This window comes from Monocercomonoides exilis (genome assembly GCF_001643675.1).
Source record: "Monocercomonoides exilis strain PA203 chromosome Unknown scaffold21-1407046, whole genome shotgun sequence".
Classification (NCBI taxonomy): domain Eukaryota; phylum Preaxostyla; order Oxymonadida; family Polymastigidae; genus Monocercomonoides; species Monocercomonoides exilis.
This window is the reverse complement of record NW_027150566.1, coordinates 388,202-403,309: the sequence shown is the minus strand read 5'-3', so window position 1 is coordinate 403,309 and position 15,108 is coordinate 388,202. Positions and strand designations below refer to the sequence as shown.

At 36.2% G+C, this 15,108-nt stretch overlaps 5 protein-coding genes across 5 annotated transcripts; 3 read left to right on the top strand and 2 right to left on the bottom strand.

The window, feature by feature from the left end:
- Window positions 1–2,277: 2,277 nt before the first annotated feature.
- MONOS_1061 (uncharacterized protein) lies at window positions 2,278–3,005 on the bottom strand (the record flags this gene model as incomplete). Its single annotated transcript, XM_067863072.1, has 2 exons — window positions 2,278–2,739; window positions 2,964–3,005. The coding sequence occupies 2 exons, from the start codon at window positions 3,003–3,005 to the stop codon at window positions 2,278–2,280; spliced, it is 504 nt and encodes a 167-aa protein (XP_067727759.1).
- A 1,002-nt stretch (window positions 3,006–4,007) lies between these two features.
- Window positions 4,008–7,814, top strand: MONOS_1062 (uncharacterized protein). Its single transcript, XM_067863083.1, has 2 exons — window positions 4,008–7,057; window positions 7,220–7,814. The coding sequence occupies exons 1-2, from the start codon at window positions 4,333–4,335 to the stop codon at window positions 7,606–7,608; spliced, it is 3,114 nt and encodes a 1,037-aa protein (XP_067727758.1). The 5' UTR covers window positions 4,008–4,332; the 3' UTR covers window positions 7,609–7,814.
- Window positions 7,815–7,926: 112 nt separating this feature from the next.
- Window positions 7,927–11,579, top strand: MONOS_1063 (putative major facilitator transporter). Its single transcript, XM_067863094.1, has 3 exons — window positions 7,927–7,973; window positions 8,039–8,178; window positions 8,237–11,579. The coding sequence occupies exons 1-3, from the start codon at window positions 7,969–7,971 to the stop codon at window positions 10,843–10,845; spliced, it is 2,754 nt and encodes a 917-aa protein (XP_067727757.1). The 5' UTR covers window positions 7,927–7,968; the 3' UTR covers window positions 10,846–11,579.
- Window positions 11,580–11,788: 209 nt separating this feature from the next.
- MONOS_1064 (putative ribosomal protein L7Ae) lies at window positions 11,789–12,644 on the bottom strand. The gene is made up of 3 exons (XM_067863105.1): window positions 12,464–12,644; window positions 12,313–12,397; window positions 11,789–12,247 (listed from the first exon to the last, which is right to left on the bottom strand). Exons 1-3 carry the CDS (start codon window positions 12,598–12,600, stop codon window positions 12,089–12,091), a joined length of 381 nt encoding a protein of 126 aa, XP_067727756.1. The 5' UTR covers window positions 12,601–12,644; the 3' UTR covers window positions 11,789–12,088.
- A 63-nt stretch (window positions 12,645–12,707) lies between these two features.
- Window positions 12,708–14,878, top strand: MONOS_1065 (putative Calpain-type Cysteine Protease). Its single transcript, XM_067863116.1, has 3 exons — window positions 12,708–13,015; window positions 13,096–14,097; window positions 14,248–14,878. The coding sequence occupies exons 1-3, from the start codon at window positions 12,721–12,723 to the stop codon at window positions 14,664–14,666; spliced, it is 1,716 nt and encodes a 571-aa protein (XP_067727755.1). The 5' UTR covers window positions 12,708–12,720; the 3' UTR covers window positions 14,667–14,878.
- Window positions 14,879–15,108: the final 230 nt, after the last annotated feature.

Sequence of the window (15,108 nt, the reverse complement as noted above, 5' to 3'; positions counted from 1 at the left end):
AACAATTGAAAGAAATTGATCACATAAATACAAAATCTCTATACAATAATTAACAACCTTAAATAAATCAACACTCCGAAAAATTTTATGATTTCATTAATAATAACACATATGCCAAAAGCCACGTTGTGTATTGCACCTGCTTCAGATGGATGATCTTGGAAAAGCTTCGTTTTATGGCCTTTTCAGAAGATTCCAGCCGAACAACGTGTGATGCCCATTTTTGCAATTAATATTAGGGAAGACAATGATGGCTAGATGATCAACGCAATATTTAAAAGATGCACAGAAGATGTTCTCCTTATAGGAAGTATGGAAAGACAAACTCTATAGAACAAAGATGTCGAAAGAAACCTTCTTCTGCTGGATTCTCATTCATTGAGAGCGCAGTCCAACATTTTGTGAGAATTCGCTGATATTTCTATCGAGGTGGTTTCTTTCATCCCCAACAGCGAACATCTAACTTAGTCACTTAATCGTTGACCCTTTGTGGTTTTCAAAAAATTTTTCAACATGAAATACATCTTTTCTTCAAAGTGGAGCAATTACAGATGCTTTTCCCCAGGCTCTGGAAACCACTTTATTGTTTGAAAGAAAAGTTTTTTTCGTTCTCAAAATGTGGAGCATTGTCAAACCAATGGCATGCTGCTCTTTCTTCGTCACTTGATGAGCTTTCTTATTCATTGAAGAAAAGGAACCGCAGAATTGATTTTCATAGGAAAATGCAAACTGACCTAAATTTTTTGGATGAATGGAGAAATCATAAGAAAATGAAAGAAGAGAAAAAGAAAATAATGATTATGAAAAAAACTGGTAAAAAAAATTGTTTGAAGATGAAAAACCAAAGAAAAGGAAAATTCCTCGAAAAAAAAATATTTTTTGGTGAAAATTCTGGAGATGAAAGAAAAAAAAAGATAATTTCTAAAAAAATAATCAAAAGAGAGTTCATTGACTATTCGTGTGACAAATTTTCTTTTTCTTTCTTCCTTTCTTTCTTTCTAATAATCTATCTATCTATCTATCTATTTTTTTTCCCACAATCAATGCTTGATTAAACGTTACTAACAATTTCAAACTTTTTATTCCTTCACAGAAAGACACCATTTATTATTCAATTTTGATAAACTAATTATACAAAGTTGTTGAACGTTTTATTCAAAATTGGTCAACTAATTATTCGTAATTAATAAAATTGAGAATTTTTCAAAAAAAAATATTTTTTGTGAAAAATTTGTTTTTGGCTGAATGTTAGAAAGTGATAAAAATATTATATTTACTCAATATTCGAAATACAGATGAGAAATTGAACCTCAATTTTTATTATTTATGAATAAACATGAAATTTTCTGATTTTTCAAAAAAAAAATCGTCATCATAAAAATCGGATAATTTTTAAATCTTTTCACCTTGCATTGTTAGACTTTGCATTGCACAGTCATTATATGTTAATTACATATTTTCATAATATGAAATTTTTTTTTGAAAAATTCCTTTTTTTTAATTTTCAGGTGAAATTGAAAACCGAATATTTCCATCAAATTTTCATTCCAACTCACCAAATTTCACCAGCTTCGAAATAACAACTTTGCTCATCATAGGGTGATTTTTTTATCCGGACATAATTTTTATTTTTTGATAAAAAAATAAATATTTTTTTATAAATCGCTTGTTGAAATTTTCGAAAAAATGCAACAATCAATAATAAATATAATCCATCAATTCTCTTTTAATAATTTTTCTGGTATTTCTTTGTTCATTATCATCTTCTAAATCATCATCTTTTAAAATTTGGGATTTCGAAAGTTTTCTTTTTTTCGGCTTCTCTTCAGAAAACAAATCTTTTTCAATTTTTTCTTCTGTAGAATCATCAATATTCTTTTCCTCTTTCATCTTTTTGTATGCTTTCCATTCATCTAAAAATGCTTGGTCGGATATATTTTTTCCATGGAAATTGAAACGATGGGATTTTTTTTTCAGCTGAACAGAAGGAGTGTCAGGTAACTTCATCAATACAGAATTGGACTGCCCAGACAACACGCCGCTCTTTTCAAATGCAGAGTGAATTGTTGAAGGTAGCAATGCAGTTTGCAAAGCCTGTGGCAAGGCATTTGCAACTGCTTTTCGTCTGAGTGCGATCGAAGAAGAAGATGGAACAACATAGTTTGAATTGAAACATCTTTTAAACACAGCAAAAACTCCGCAGTCAAGTGGCTGTGTGAGATGAGTAATGTGTGGAATAAATGTAACAACGTCAATTGATTCATCTGCAAATTTTTGTCACAGATCTGGCTGTGCTCTTGAAGGATGAGAATCCAAGAGAAGCAAGCATCTATCTTCATTCATGTCTAACAATTTTCTTCTTTCAACTATTCCAGGCAGTAGTATCTCTTCAGCATAGCGAGCAAACAATGCATCTGTCATCCATCCATCATTGTCTGCCCAGGCGTGAAGCTGCGGGCTGAGCAAGACCTTCATTTCTTGTGGAAGTTTTTTAGATGGCCAAAGAACAAGGCTTGGTAAAGAATAACCATCAGCTGCAACTGCAACCACAAGAGTTGAGTTTGGCATGTTGATTGGTGTCTTGGAAAACCCGACTGGAACATCTGAAGGATGAACGGCTAGTTGTTTTGTGGTGTCGGAAAGGCGCAAAGAGGATTCGTCGGTGTTGAAGATGAGAGAAGGAGAGTATTTGTGAGAATCATGAAGTGATTGCAGAAGAGAGAAGAAAGGTTGAAGAGACTGTTTGTTTGATACCGATAATCGTTGAATATCAACGTTATGAGGAATAGATTTCTTCAGATATGGATTTCGTTTTTCAAAGGAATAAGGAGTTTATTTGGAAATTTTGACTTCTTGATCTTCTTCTTCTTCTTCACTTCGAATTTTTCTATCAGTTAGCACTGATTCCATCTTTAATTATAATTTATTATAAATACAGATAAGAAAAAGCATCAAATACAAACCAATCGTTTTGTTTGAGTTACAGAATAACTTCCTCCTGTCATGCTTTCAATTCTGATAACTCCGGATATTGCTTCTTTGTTGTCTTTTGTATAAAGCTCTCGTCGACAGACTTTTCCCACGGTTCAACCCTTTTCAACAGTAGTTACGGATCGGTTTATCGATAAACGAGAGAATTCCTTTAGATTAATAGCTACGGTTTCTCTTCATTTTCCATCAGCAATTATTGTCGCAATACGAACGAATCGATTTTTGAATTGACGATACTGGAAAGATTTCATGAAATCTCTCAATTTCGTCATACCATTTTTTTTTCTTTGTTTCACTGCGCTCAAACAAATAAAGTAATGGTTATGATCTTATTTTTTTTTTTTTAAAAAAAAATTATTTTGTAATGAAAAAAAATCAAAAAAAAATTTTCAATTAAATTCTAACTTAGTAATACCCCTTGCTATTACCTAATCTCCTCAGGGGAGGCACTAATCCAGAGATGGAGGAGCTAACCCCCCCATCTCCCCCCCCATCAGAGATTAGGTATAGTAATTTAATCTTAATTTCAAACTGTTGACTTTTCCTTATATATTAAAAATATGATAAAATATCCAAAAAGTGGGAAGAAATAATTCATAATTAAAATTTTTGTCCGGATAAAAAAACCACCCTATGATGAGCAAAGTTGTTATTTCGAAGCTGGTGAAATTTGGTGAGTTGGAATGAAAATTTGATGGAAATATTCGGTTTTCAATTTCACCTGAAAATTAAAAAAAAGGAATTTTTCAAAAAAAAATTTCATATTATGAAAATATGTAATTAACATATAATGACTGTGCAATGCAAAGTCTAACAATGCAAGGTGAAAAGATTTAAAAATTATCCGATTTTTATGATGACGATTTTTTTTTTTGAAAAATCAGAAAATTTCATGTTTATTCATAAATAATAAAAATTGAGGTTCAATTTCTCATCTGTATTTCGAATATTGAGTAAATATAATATTTTTATCACTTTCTAACATTCAGCCAAAAACAAATTTTTCACAAAAAATATTTTTTTTTGAAAAATTCTCAATTTTATTAATTACGAATAATTAGTTGACCAATTTTGAATAAAACGTTCAACAACTTTGTATAATTAGTTTATCAAAATTGAATAATAAATGGTGTTTAAGGACTGAAAAAACAACAACAAGAAAAATTTGAAAAGACACTGGAATAAACTCATTTATCTTTTTCATTCTATGAGATAAATACGCTTTATTTCTTGTTAACAAGAATGAAAATTTATTGTTATGAACAAAAGTTCTGATTTTGATTTACAGAAAAAATTCAACTGTTGTGGTATTTTGATCAACAGAAAATTTTTTGTGCGTAAATGCAAGAAATAAAAGATTTTTCAGAATATGTAGATTCAATGGATTCACGAAGTGAAATTCAATTTTTGAGAAATCAATTTGATAATTTTTCAAGTTCAGTGGATGATGAAAATGATAAAAAATTGAAAAAGCAATCTCAAAAACCTTTAAGTCAACAAGCCATTCTATTGTCATTTTATAAAACAAAAGTAGCGCTATCGGAAGCTGAGACATTATTGAGACAAGAGCGGAAGGAGAAAGAAGAACTTCAAAGAAAATTAAAGGAAATGGAAGTTCAAGTTCAGGTTGCGAATTTTCAAAACCAGTCATTAAAAGAGCAAGACATTCATTTACTCACTCCTGTTCAGCTGCATCCTTATGAAAAAAATCCAACATCTTTGCAATCATTTCCATTTTTAACTTCTGATATTGCATCACTTGCAAAAACAATTCCCTCATTAGATGGATCTATTCTTGCAACATTAGCTTATCAATGCAGTATCCTTCCATCATTTGAAGCACAACAACATAAAATATTAGAATTTTTTACAAAAGCTGCTCTGACAAAATTTGATCAGAATTTTTCTGGTTCAAATAAAGAAAAATACATTCAAAACCCGAAACTTTTCAATGATGATTTGCGAAAGCGAAAAGCGAAAAGAGAGGAGCCATTAAAAGATGTTATTGATACGTCTTTTCGAGATAAGTCATCAAAATATCTGATTAAATCTTCAGCAACAGCCCTTCGAGAATCAAATTCCTCGATAAAACAGCCTTTGGGATCAAAGTCATCAATTCGCGAAGAATCATCAAAAACGACTCCTCAAGCCAACAAAATTCGACCTACCGAAGGCAATCGTATTATATCAGTTGCTGATTCTTCACCATTCGCAGGGATTTTAGTCAGATCAAACGAGCAGGAAGCTGAAACCGGCCAAGGAGTTGCAATCAGTAAAAGCGCAAGTGAGTCAAAAAAAGAGAATAAAGAGGACATGAAAATTGAAAAACGAGAGGATGAAGGAAAGAATGAGGAATTTAAAAGCCACCAAGAGCTGACGGCAGCTGAGAAGAATGAGAAAAAGCGGCAGCATCTGCACCATCACGATGCAGCAAGCGGAGAAATGGAGATTACAGTTCTTCCGCCGATTGTTGCCAGCTTCGACAACCCCAGGTTCACTCCGCCTCCGTCTGCAGGGTCGGTGGGGTCGTTCTCGTTTGAGCAGCTGCCATCGGCTGCGGGGATTGGGTTGAATGAAAGCGATAGTAATGACAAGGATGATGAAGATGAAGATGAAGATGAGGATGAGGATGATAACGAAGACGAAAATGAGGATGAGGAAGAGGAGAAGAAGAAGGAAGGAGGAAATGCTAAAAGCAATGGGAAAAAAGAAGAGGGCTACACGCCATCTGCTGCAACCGATGATATTTCTCCTCGGCGACGTCTTCGCAAAACATGGATGAAAAACAGCAAAGAACTGGACAGCAAAGAAGGAAGCCGCGCTTCGGGCAGCGAGGCAGCGAAGGAAGAGAAAGCCACGCCGAAGAAAGAGAAGAGAAGAAAACACTCATTTTTCAAGACAGAAGACGGCGAGCGTCTCTTCGAGCGGATGACAGAGAAAGTGAACAAGCTGCTGGATGTCCCGAGCAGCGAGGGCAAAGCAGACGGATCGGGTTCTCCATCACAAGGAAACACTGCCACCACATCCTCTGCAGACACAGAAGGAGAAAAAGAGAAGAAAGCAGAAGGATATTCGGAGCAGCCGCTGACAGTGCAGGAGCTGGACTATCTTTTCCCTGTGCTGTTCAGCGACGCGAGCATCCTGTTTCCGAAGCTGATGAACAACTTCAACCTGACCATGGAGCTAGTGCAGCTTCTGCCGCAGCAGCGGGGTCAGGCGCGGGAGGAAGGCGTGTCACGCCTGCTGGCTGAGATCCGAAGTTGGGTGCAGAAAGTGGAGGCGCAGGTGAAAGGCATCTCGGCCGAGGCGCAGCTGAGCAGCCAGTCTCCGCTGGCTCCGCTGTCTGCGGCATCGACTGCCTCGCTGCCGGGCTTGGAGGACCCAGGCACTGTCACTGCGGTGCCCATTGTCATCACTCCCCCGAAGCCTCATGTGCTTTCGTCGAATGCAGATGGAACGGTTGCTGATGGAGCAGCAACAGCAATGTCAGGTTCTCCTGCTGCAGAGAAGAAAGTGAATTCTTCGCCATCGTCTTCTTCTCCTTCTTCTTCTCCTTCTCATTCTCATTCACCATATTCTTCGCCTTCTTCATCCAAACAGAAGTTGTCTGACTCTTTCTCCTCGTCTTCGCTTGCTTCTTCGTCTGCTTCTTCTCCAGCTGTTTCGAAGACTTCTTCTGCTGCATCGTCACCAAAGCCAACAAGCCCATTCATCAAAGCTTCTCTTCCATCTGCCACTTTCTCGTCAAAGCCGTCTGCCACGCTGACAGAATCTGACCTGTCTTCTCTTTCTTCTTCACATTCATCTGCTTCTTCTTCAGCTTCAGCTTCTGCTTCAGCTTCAGCTTCTTCCTCCTCCTCTTCTTCTTCCTCTTCTACTCCTCCAACATCCATCATAACCTCTCCTTTTGCCTCAGCCAGGCGAGAGCAGTACAGCCTTCCAGCGCATCTGGCTGGGCCTCTTCCTTCTTCGCTTGCGCCTCCGCTCCTCTCTTCGATGCAATTCGACACGATGAACTCATTCAACACAGCTGCTTCATTCGCATCACAGAAGGAAACAAAGGAAGGTGTGATGATTGTAAGTATTTGCAATGTTTCTTTAATTAACTTCTTGTTGTTGTTGTTTTTATTCTCAAATTGATTGTTAACATCTTTATTTGCATAATCTCTTCTCTGCAACAAAATAATTTATTATTTATTTATTTGTTTTTAAACTGAAACAATCAAAGATGAGCTTTTTGGCGATTTGAGGGATCAGTTTGGAGTGAGCGAGGCTGCGTTGGAAGAGGCGCACAAAGAAGAAGAGTCCCTCCAGAGCAGAATTCGCGAGATGCACGAGAAGGCTAAAGCAGCAGTCTTGTCGCACAACAAGAAGAAGGAAAAGGAAACGAATGAATCGAAAGAAGGGAAGCAAACACAAAATAAGAACGTCAATGAAAAAGAAGAGCAGGACACAAAGGAAGAGAGCAGGAGTGAGGACAATGTGGTTCCGCCAGATCCAGATGAGTTTGAGACAATCACAATTGAAGACATAAAGCCTCAGAACGAAAATTCGACTTTTCATGAATTTGAAGATAAAGCCGATGACTCCGATTCCAATGATGAACTGAACTTCTAATCAGATTATGCATCTTGCGTTTAAAACGTAAGTACTTTATATTTTTTCGTATAGAAAATTATGTAAATTAATTTATTGCATCAACTCTCACTTTTATTTCACTTTTTGAATTATGTTTCTGATGGTATGTTTATCTATTGTTAATTTTGGAATTTTGTTGCTTTTTTATAATCCAAAAACTTTCCCAAGAATATTTGATACTTTACTTATATTTCAATGTAAACATAATCAATATTGGCAACTTTTCGCTGATATGGATTTGTATTTATTGAGAAATAATTTTGCATATAACGATTGAAAATAAAAATAGATTGGGTATGATCCTTACAAAGGATTGAGCAAAGCTGTTGAAATACTGAGATGACGTTTGTTAATAACATTTAATAATTTATGTAAATTATTATTTTATGTTTTGTTAATATGCATAAAGAAATTCATGCTGTAAAAAATGTACAGCAATTGGAAAATGGTTTATCAAGTATAAAGTTCAATTGGTATTGCTTTTCACTATTATGAGCGCAACAATTCCATTTGGATTACTAACGCCCATGCTTCCCACATATATTAGATGTTTGTTGGTCCTTTGCATTTCATATATTTGATATTAATCATTTTCTTTCTTTTTCAGCTCTTGGAGGAGGAAACATTGAATACGGTTTTGTGCTAACGGCTTATTCTGTGGCACAGTTTATTGGATCTCTATTTATTGGGATTTTAAGTGATTATATTGGAAGAAAGTACACATTAATGTTAGCTTGTTTCGGAATCGGACTTTTCAACTTTTTACTTGGATTAGCAAACACAATTGCGTTGACTGTTATTTTTCGTGCAGGGACAGGCTTATTTGCGAATTTGACAACAGTAGCTATGGCACTTACGTCCGACATTTCAACTTCTTCCAGTGAACGAACAATTTGGTTCGGTTGGTATGGTTCATGCGTCGGAATTGGTATTGTTTTAGGACCAATTTTGGGGGGATTCTTAGCAGATTGTGCATTAATTGTTCCATGCTCCGTTAGCGGAGGACTATGTTTAATTGCTCTTGTATTGAACACATTATTTGTGAAGGAAACTTTAACAAAGGAAAAAAGGAGAAAATGTCCATGGGCAAAACCCAAAAAAGAATCATATGATCTTCTACCAGCGCCATCGCCAATTATGGACAATGCAGTTGTTACTCCAACGTCTTCAAGTTCAACAGACAATTTATCTCCGAACGACAAAAATCCAAAGTCAAGTGACAAAAGTGATATCTACAAGAGTGGTTTTTCTTCTTCTTCTTCTTCTTTTCCCTCTTCAAGTTCTGCTTCAATGGATGCAACGAATACAAATCCAACTCCTTGTTCTTCAGGCACTCCTTCTGCGACAAAAGAGATGACTGTTGCTCCTTCTCCTGGTCTATCATCATCTTCAGAATCGTCTTCGTCCACTTCTCCATTGCCTTCTCAAGCAAAAGCTGAATCTGCTCTCCGATCCTCTCCAAAGCCCAAGTCGAAGTCCGCTTTGCTGTCCATTTTGTCGAATGTTGGCTATTTGATTGCTCTTCTGAACTATTTCACTTCCACCTTCGAATACTCAGCCATTCAGACTGTACTCCCACCACTCTGTTTGGATCGGTATAACTTCACTGCAAAGATGGTCGGGTTCATCACCATGTGCTACGGCTTTGGGATGGCTTTCATTCAGATCTTCTTCATCCCCATCATCATTCCCCGGCTAGGCGAGAAGAAGCCTCTGATTGTTGGCTCTGTTGTTGCCTCTTTGGCGCTTGTGCTGATGTCAGTCATACGGTCCAACATCGCCGTGTGGTTTTTCTCTGTGCTGTTTGGGCTGGGCCAGGCGTTTGTGGTGCCGACATCAACGTCGATCTTTGCGTATTTCGGAGACCAGCAGACAAAAGGGATGGTGCTTGGCATTGGGCAGTGCGTGCAGGCAGCGTCAAGAGCGGTTGCGCCAATGATTTGCTCTGCTCTGTATGATGTGTGGGATCAGCTTCCTTTCTACGTGTCGGTGGTCATTGCTATCATTGGGTGCTTGTGCCTTGCTCCTGTGAAGCTGAAGGGGAAGGGGAAGAAAACAGCCACAGACACACAAAAAGTAGAAGAAGGAAAAGCGGAAGGTAAAGAAGATGCGACGGAGAACAAAGGAAAAGAAGTGAAAGAAAGGAATACAGAGAAAACTGACATTGAGTCAGTGAGACTTGTCGAAATGAACGAAATGGATTTAGAAGCAGAACATGAACAAGAACAACATGGGAAAGCAGGAACTGAAAGTGAAGCAGGCCATTTGAAAGAATCAAGATCTAAACAGAACGTCTCTTCTGGAGTTCCATCAGATTCTTCGGCTTCTTTGTCTTCATCAAATGATGAAATGCACATTTATGCCCAGGCAACCCCGTTGCGATCGATTGGCTCTCTATCTCGTCTGTTGAAAGTGCCATCTGAACATCCATCCTCAACAGGCGCATCAGATCAATCAGCATCAACTTCTGCTTCTGCCTCTGCCTCATCTTCTGCAAAGCCTCAATCACTTCCTCCTACGCTGATGGGAAATGCTCCTCATTCAGATGGGGCTGTGGGTATTATGCACCCTTCAGCATCATTTCCGAACCGTGCACCTCTCATGAAGCATTCAGAAAATGCATCGTCACTTTCTTCTCAGCAGCATTCGCATGCTCTTCTTCCACAACATGCTTCCAAAGATGGACAAGCTGCATCCTCAGCACAAAAAGAGGAAGGCTCGCACTTTCTGTCTGTTCACAGCTTCGAAGATTTTTACTCGAATTTGCACTATTTCAGCGAATCATATGGGTTGAATGAGAGCAAAGATGCCATAAAGGAAGAGCAGGTGAAGGAGTGGGCAAAGGAGAGAGAAAGGAGACAGAGAGAAGGGCAAAAGAGAAACTCATTGAAAACAGAGAGAACAGGCAGCGGGCTGCAGAAAGTGAAGTTTGGTGCGATTGAGGAGAAAGACAATGAAGGATTCTTCGAAGACGAAGATGATGATGACGATGACGATAACTTGGATGTTGAGAATCCTCATGTTGTTTCTGATGAGAAGCTGATTGATGACGAGTTCGTGAGGCTGAATCCGGAATGGAACAAGCAAACGGATGATGACAAAAGGCAAGACGATAAGAAGAGTGACAGTTCAGAGAAGGCAAAGGAAGGAGCATCTGAACAGACACATGCAGATCGTGAGAGTGCTGTTGTGAAGATCATTGGACGGCCAAGTTGAGAATGCAGCACAACAATTGCAGCAATCAGGAACGAAAAAGTGATCAGACAGGAGTGAAAGCAAAGTTGACGAGAGGAGAGAGAGAGAGAAAGTGAAAGAAAGAAAGAAAGGCAAGGATAAAAAACAAATTATTGAGTATAATTGAAGATAAGGTTTATTTTGTGCTTGTTGCGTGATTTGATACAATTTTTTCGTGAAAGAATCTCAAAAATCAAATGCGGCATTACAAACCAAGTGAATGAACGACAAATTATATCCAAGACATAACTGTTGATATTTATAAAAAAAAACAAAAATTTAGTTTATATTTCTTTGTTTATAATATATATTTACAAATATAGCAAGCTATTACTAATATTTTTGTTTTTATTTCTTTGAGTGCGTAATTTTTACACTGCTTTTTGTTGATTTATAGAATCTATAGTTGATTTTATTGTCTTATCTGAATCTGTTTCAAGATATTATTCCCATTGCAATTTTAAAGTTTTCAGTTATCGACCATTAGTTTATTTCATTCACCAATATTTTCATTGTTAGTTGTTTATTGATTCACTTCAGTAGTCAATTGGCAAACCTTTTCTTTCTTCTGTCGTGTTGCACTAGAAATAATCTAACAACAGAAATGATAGGTTAATATAGACATTTTATGTTTATCAATGAAAATTAAGCGTTTCATTTCAAGAAATAAGCCTTTTTGAGCTGTTCATTTTGATTTTTCGAAGAAACAACTCTATTCAGTTTAATTTGTTTCTTTCTATCTTCAAATTTCTGAATGTTTTTTGCATTATCGCAACGATTTGAAGATTTTTTGCTGCAAAATTATTAGCCAAGCTCATGGGAAAGGGTTATTAACATTATCCTGTATCATCTTTTTCAGATGTTTTTTGAAAAAATTTAAAAGCTGCAAATAACAAGCCTCAAAAAGTGAAGTTCATGATTTTAGTTTATCATCAAACATCCATAGATGCAAGCTATTCTTTAAAAGAATTAAAAGCATTATGCAGATAATCCTAAATTAATTGAAAAAAAATCTCCTTGAAATGTTTTTTTCTAATTATAACATTATTCCTTTTCTCGTTTTCAAAATATTTTATTTCAAACAAATAAATACGTTTATTTTAATATTATAAAAATAGCACTAAAACATCTCAAATGCCAGGATTTTTCGAGGTCATTATCATGGATGAGAATGAAAAATACAGTTGAAATGTGAAATGATTAATGTGAAAGCATTACACATATTTTAGATAAGTTGTCTTTCTAACTCATCTCTAAGAGTTTTAATTTCAGCCTTTAATGATGATCCTTCAGCAGCAAGAACGGCGCATGCAACAACCGGACGAGATAATCCACATGCACGTCCCAATGCAGTTTTTGAAGGAACAAAAATATATGTCACATTCTTCATCAAACAAAAATGGAAATCATATTAAAATATATTAATTAACATTGCTGATTGTCTCATACCTTGTCTTCGCAAATCAAAGGAATTTGCAAAATAATTTCCAACGGTTCGGCATCTGCCGCCAAAACGACAAATTCAGATAAACCTCTAAAAAACAAAAACAAAAATAAACATTTAAAACATTAATAATTCAATATATCTTGTATTTCAAACCTGTTAAGAGCTTTTGTTGTTTCATTTGCTCCTTTTTTGATTTGATGCATGTTAGCTGCATTCTTCAGAAATTGAAGAAGCTTAACTGTAAGTGCTGCATCTGCAAGTGGTTTTGCTCTTTCGTCAGTTTTCGACATTTCTTTTAAATACCGAAATCAAACACAAAAAATGATCTCTGATTGATCCTTTTGGTTTGAGGAAATAAAGTTTCAGATTATAATGGTATTGATCCATCAAAACAATATTAGTCATTTAAAATGCTACTGTTTTTAATATCAATTTTTGGAACAGTTAATTCGTTTATAATATTTTCGCCCGATAAGGGATTGAGGAATGATATTGGAAAGAATCAAACTTTTCACAAAGCATCAGCACCTCAATACAAAACATTTATTCAACGAGTTGATCATTTTGACCCTTCAAATAAGGCAACATTTTCTCAGCGATACTTAATTAATGAAGAATTTTATAAAGATAGCCATATGCTGTATTTCTACATCAACGGAGAAGCAGAAATGGCTCCAACACGCGCATCAGTTGGATATACTCATTGTGTGACTTTTTGAAATGTTAATTTCACAAAATTATCATTTTAAATTATTTTTTTAAAATGTTATTGCTATTATTTTTAGATTTGGCGCAAAAAGATAAGGCAATGATTGTTGCTCTTGAACACAGATATTACGGGCTGTCTCAACCAGCAAAAGACCTTTCAGTTGAAAATCTTAAATATCTAACAAGCCAACAAGCTTTGGCTGATGTAGCAAATATTTTAGAATGGATCATTCACACAGACAAAAAAGAGCAAGAAATAAAAACCGTTGTTGTTGTTGGAGGAAGCTACGCAGGTGCATTGAGCGCTTGGTTCAGAATGTTATACCCACATTTAACTGTAGGTTCTATAGCTTCTTCTGCTCCTGTAATTGCTAAAGAGTCATTTCCAGAATATGATGAATCAATTGTTGGAGCATTGTCAGAAGAATGCGCAAACAAAATAAGAACTGCAAACGAACAAATTGAACAGCTTATTGATAATGAAGCAGAATTCAAAGCAATGGAAAAAGCAACTTCATGTACGGAAATCGAAGATCGAGTAGATTTCTTGTACACAATCGCAGATGCAGTGGCATATAGCGTGCAATACAATGATGATGAAGGGCCAGAAGAAAAACAAACAATTAAAAAATTGTGCACAACGATGAGCAAACCAGTGACTGACACAAAAAAAGAGAAAGATTATCTTTTTGAGTTTATCGGGGAATTGCTGAAAGACCAAAATGAAACATGCTTGGGTTTCTCCAGTGCACGAGAGAAGCTGAGCAAAACGGTGATTGATGAAGAATCTGGGGGAAGGCAGTGGTTTTACCAGTCGTGCAAGGAATTCGGGTATTTCCAAGTGTATTCTGGAGAGAAATCGCTGCGTTCGAAGAGAATCGACCTGGATTACCATCACAAATTGTGTGAAGATCTTTTTGGGCTGAAAGATGTTGACAAGAATGTGGAAGAAACCAACAATTACTACTACGGAAAGAATTACGTCGGAACAAATGTCATCTTTACCAATGGAGGGATTGACCCGTGGAGACGGCTGAGTCTTACACTGAAGGACAGCAATGCTAACAGACTTGAAAATGGTATTGATATATTTTATTTTAATAATTATCTTCTTAATTTTTTTGCATCTGTTGTTTGTATCTCAATTTGCTTGTTTCTGTAATTTTTATTAACTTCTATTCAACCTATTTTTTTTTTTTTTAATTCCGAATATGATTTGAATAAACCAGATATTATAACCGAAGATGGGCGCATTGAGAGGCAGAATCTTTCATTCCGCACAATAACAGGAGGATCCCACTGCTCAGACCTGTCCACGCCAGCACAAGGCGACTCAGAATATCTGAAAGATGCCCGCAAGCTGATAGCCGATACAATAAAAGTGTGGGTTGACAACTCTCCCGTTGGAACAGGGAAGATCAACACGAACTCCACCCTCTTCCTGGTGTCTATGCTGTGCTTTGGGTTCTTCGTCATTTTCGCTGTGGTGGGTGTTGTGTTTGTGGTAATGTCTTGCATCAACAGCAGAAAGGCAAAGAAAATGCAGATGGAGGCTGAATTCACACAGCTTTCAAAAGGAGAGAAGAACATGGGATACGGAACAGAAGCAAATGCAATTGGATTTGACTACAAAATTTCAAAGATGTAAAAAGTAATTAATTTTTCAGTTACTGAGTTGTGGTGGTTGGGGTGTTTGGTACTGCGACTTAATTGACGTATTTCTGTAATTCATACTTGTCAACACTTTTCATTTCATTTTTGTTTGATTGTGATGTATTTGATAAATGTTTTTTTAGTTTATCATCTTAATACGTTGAGTGCATTTCATTATTTATAATACACTAAATCAACTTTCATGCAGTTTTATTCCAAAGTAATTGCGAAAAACAAAAGTAACTACAGTTGTTGAAATTAATAACAATTATCTGCTATTTTTATGAATTTATTTTCAATCTATCCATCGTTTTTTTAAGGCTTATAATTTCTGATTGAATTGTCCAAATTTTCATCATTAAAAAACTATATCAACTCTTTTCTTTGGAAAAATAATTTAATTTTTTGTTATTTCCACAATTTATTTTAAATAATTC